The sequence below is a fragment of the Hemibagrus wyckioides genome, linkage group LG28 (assembly GCF_019097595.1).
Source record: "Hemibagrus wyckioides isolate EC202008001 linkage group LG28, SWU_Hwy_1.0, whole genome shotgun sequence".
In the NCBI taxonomy this organism is placed as follows: domain Eukaryota; kingdom Metazoa; phylum Chordata; class Actinopteri; order Siluriformes; family Bagridae; genus Hemibagrus; species Hemibagrus wyckioides.
The window spans coordinates 2,432,024-2,437,023 of NC_080737.1; the positions used below are offsets into that span (position 1 = coordinate 2,432,024).

At 44.1% G+C, this 5,000-nt stretch overlaps 1 protein-coding gene across 3 annotated transcripts in view; it reads left to right on the forward strand.

Annotated features, from left to right (window-relative positions):
• Positions 1-5,000, forward strand: part of tenm1 (teneurin transmembrane protein 1) — a 199,045-nt gene that overhangs the window by 107,015 nt on the left and 87,030 nt on the right. For all 3 annotated transcript variants that reach the window (XM_058383180.1, XM_058383181.1, XM_058383182.1), the window contains exon 5: positions 4,770-5,000. This exon is cut by the window's right edge and continues 8 nt beyond it. In XM_058383180.1, coding sequence (XP_058239163.1) covers positions 4,770-5,000 — 231 coding nt within the window. The remainder of the gene's footprint in view (positions 1-4,769) is intronic.

Consider the following 5,000-nt stretch of genomic DNA (forward strand, 5'->3'; position numbering starts at 1 on the left):
ACACACTGTCTATCACACACTGTCTATCACACACTCGTCTATCACACACTCGTCTATCACACACTGTCTATCACACACTGTCTATCACACAATCTATCACACACTCGTCTATCACACACTCGTCTATCACACACTGTCTATCACACACTCGTCTATCACACACTCGTCTATCACACACTGTCTATCACACACTGTCTATCACACACTCGTCTATCACACACTCGTCTATCACACACTGTCTATCACACACTCGTCTATCACACACTCGTCTATCACACACTGTCTATCACACACTGTCTATCACACACTCGTCTATCACACACTCGTCTATCACACACTGTCTATCACACACTCGTCTATCACACACTCGTCTATCACACACTGTCTATCACACACTCGTCTATCACACACTCGTCTATCACACACTGTCTATCACACACTGTCTATCACACACTGTCTATCACACACTCGTCTATCACACACTCGTCTATCACACACTGTCTATCACACACTCGTCTATCACACACTCGTCTATCACACACTGTCTATCACACACTCGTCTATCACACACTGTCTATCACACACTGTCTATCACACACTCGTCTATCACACACTGTCTATCACACACTGTCTATCACACACTGTCTATCACACACTCGTCTATCACACACTGTCTATCACACACTGTCTATCACACACTCGTCTATCACACACTGTCTATCACACACTGTCTATCACACACTGTCTATCACACACTCGTCTATCACACACTCGTCTATCACACACTGTCTATCACACACTGTCTATCACACACTCGTCTATCACACACTGTCTATCACACACTCGTCTATCACACACTCGTCTATCACACACTGTCTATCACACACTGTCTATCACACACTCGTCTATCACACACTGTCTATCACACACTGTCTATCACACACTCGTCTATCACACACTCGTCTATCACACACTGTCTATCACACACTGTCTATCACACACTGTCTATCACACACTCGTCTTTCACACACTCGTCTATCACACACTGTCTATCACACACTCGTCTATCACACACTGTCTATCACACACTCGTCTATCACACACTGTCTATCACACACTCGTCTATCACACACTGTCTATCACACACTCGTCTATCACACACTGTCTATCACACACTCGTCTTTCACACACTCGTCTATCACACACTCGTCTATCACACACTCGTCTATCACACACTCTATCACACACTCGTCTATCACACACTGTCTATCACACACTCGTCTATCACACACTCGTCTATCACACACTCGTCTATCACACACTGTCTATCACACACTCGTCTATCACACACTGTCTATCACACACTCGTCTATCACACACTCGTCTATCACACACTCGTCTTTCACACACTCGTCTATCACACACTGTCTATCACACACTGTCTATCACACACTCGTCTATCACACACTGTCTTTCACACACTCGTCTATCACACACTCGTCTATCACACACTCGTCTATCACACACTGTCTATCACACACTCGTCTATCACACACTGTCTTTCACACACTCGTCTATCACACACTGTCTATCACACACTCGTCTATCACACACTCGTCTTTCACACACTGTCTTTCACACACTCGTCTATCACACACTGTCTTTCACACACTCGTCTATCACACACTGTCTATCACACACTGTCTATCACACACTCGTCTATCACACACTCGTCTATCACACACTGTCTATCACACACTGTCTTTCACACACTCGTCTATCACACACTGTCTTTCACACACTCGTCTATCACACACTGTCTTTCACACACTCTTCTATCACACACTGTCTATCACACTCTGTCTATCACACACTCGTCTATCACACTCTGTCTATCACACACTGTCTATCACACACTGTCTATCACACACTCATCTTTCACACACTGTCTATCACACACTCGTCTATCACACTCTGTCTATCACACACTGTCTATCACACACTGTCTATCACACACTCGTCTATCACACACTGTCTATCACACACTCGTCTATCACACACTGTCTATCACACACTCGTCTATCACACACTGTCTATCACACACTGTCTATCACACACTCGTCTATCACACACTCGTCTATCACACACTGTCTATCACACACTGTCTATCACACACTCGTCTATCACACACTGTCTATCACACACTCGTCTATCACACACTGTCTATCACACACTCGTCTATCACACACTGTCTATCACACACTCGTCTATCACACACTGTCTATCACACACTGTCTATCACACACTGTCTATCACACACTCGTCTATCACACACTGTCTATCATACACTCGTCTATCACACACTGTCTATCACACACTGTCTATCACACACTGTCTATCACACACTCGTCTATCACACACTGTCTATCACACACTGTCTATCACACACTCGTCTATCACACACTGTCTATCACACACTCGTCTGTCACACACTGTCTATCACACACTCGTCTATCACACACTCGTCTATCACACACTGTCTATCACACACTGTCTATCACACACTGTCTATCACACACTCGTCTATCACACACTGTCTATCACACACTCGTCTATCACACACTGTCTATCACACACTCGTCTATCACACACTGTCTATCACACACTGTCTATCACACACTCGTCTATCACACACTCGTCTATCACACACTCGTCTATCACACACTGTCTATCACACACTCTGTCTATCACACACTCGTCTATCACACACTGTCTATCACACACTCGTCTATCACACACTGTCTATCACACACTCGTCTATCACACACTGTCTATCACACACTCGTCTTTCACACACTCGTCTATCACACACTGTCTATCACACACTCGTCTATCACACACTCTATCACACACTCGTCTATCACACACTGTCTATCACACACTCGTCTATCACACACTCGTCTATCACACACTCGTCTATCACACACTGTCTATCACACACTCGTCTATCACACACTGTCTATCACACACTCGTCTATCACACACTCGTCTATCACACACTCGTCTTTCACACACTCGTCTATCACACACTGTCTATCACACACTGTCTATCACACACTCGTCTATCACACACTGTCTTTCACACACTCGTCTATCACACACTCGTCTATCACACACTCGTCTATCACACACTGTCTATCACACACTCGTCTATCACACACTGTCTTTCACACACTCGTCTATCACACACTGTCTATCACACACTCGTCTATCACACACTCGTCTTTCACACACTGTCTTTCACACACTCGTCTATCACACACTGTCTTTCACACACTCGTCTATCACACACTGTCTATCACACACTCGTCTATCACACACTCGTCTATCACACACTGTCTATCACACACTGTCTTTCACACACTCGTCTATCACACACTGTCTTTCACACACTCGTCTATCACACACTGTCTTTCACACACTCTTCTATCACACACTGTCTATCACACTCTGTCTATCACACACTCGTCTATCACACTCTGTCTATCACACACTCGTCTATCACACACTCGTCTATCACACACTCGTCTATCACACTCTGTCTATCACACACTCGTCTATCACACACTCGTCTATCATACACTGTCTATCACACTCTGTCTTTCACACACTCGTCTATCACACACTGTCTATCACACACTCGTCTATCACACACTGTCTATCACACACTCATCTATCACACACTGTCTATCACACACTGTCTATCACACACTGTCTATCACACACTCGTCTATCACACACTGTCTATCACACACTCATCTATCACACACTGTCTATCACACACTGTCTATCACACACTCGTCTATCACACACTGTCTATCACACACTGTCTATCACACACTGTCTATCACACACTCGTCTATCACACACTGTCTATCACACACTCATCTATCACACACTCGTCTATCACACACTGTCTATCACACACTCGTCTATCACACACTGTCTATCACACACTCGTCTATCACACACTGTCTATCACACACTGTCTATCACACACTGTCTATCACACACTCGTCTATCACACACTGTCTATCACACACTCATCTATCACACACTCGTCTATCACACACTGTCTATCACACACTGTCTATCACACACTCATCTATCACACACTGTCTATCACACACTCATCTATCACACACTGTCTATCACACACTGTCTATCACACACTCGTCTATCACACACTGTCTATCACACACTGTCTATCACACACTCGTCTATCACACACTGTCTATCACACACTCATCTATCACACACTCGTCTATCACACACTGTCTATCACACACTGTCTATCACACACTGTCTATCACACAGATAGTTTTGTTTTTTGTGTTTTGTTTTGTGTTTTGTTTTGTTTTGTTTCTGTGGATTCATTAAAAGATCACATTCACATCTGTCCTTCTCTTTCTCTCGTTACAGCAGAGTCACGCAAACAAACAAAATTTACAAACAAACAAAAGAAACAATGACAAGAAAAAAAAGAAATAGAGAAAAAGACAAACAAAAGAAAGAAAAGAAAAGAAAGGAATAAAGACAAAAATGAGACAGAAACAGATAAGAAAGAAAGGCAGAAGAAAAGAAAGGGATAAACAGACAGAAAGGTTTTCATGATTCTGTTTATTTGTTTTGTTTTTTATCTGTTTCTCTCGATTCATTAAATGATCACATTCACATCTCTCCTTCTCACTTCCTGTCTCTGTGTCCAGGCACTTCCTGTTCAAGCACGGCTCAGGATCGTCCACGCTTTTCAATGCAACCAATCAGAACTACCCCCTGACCTCCAGTACGGTGTATTCTCCGCCCCCGAGGCCGTTACCCAGAAGCCCCATCTCCAGGCCGCTCTTCTCCTTCAGTAAACCGTATCGCTGCTGTAACTGGAAGTGCACCGCCCTCAGCGCCGCCGCCGTCACCGTCACACTCGCCCTGCTGCTCACATA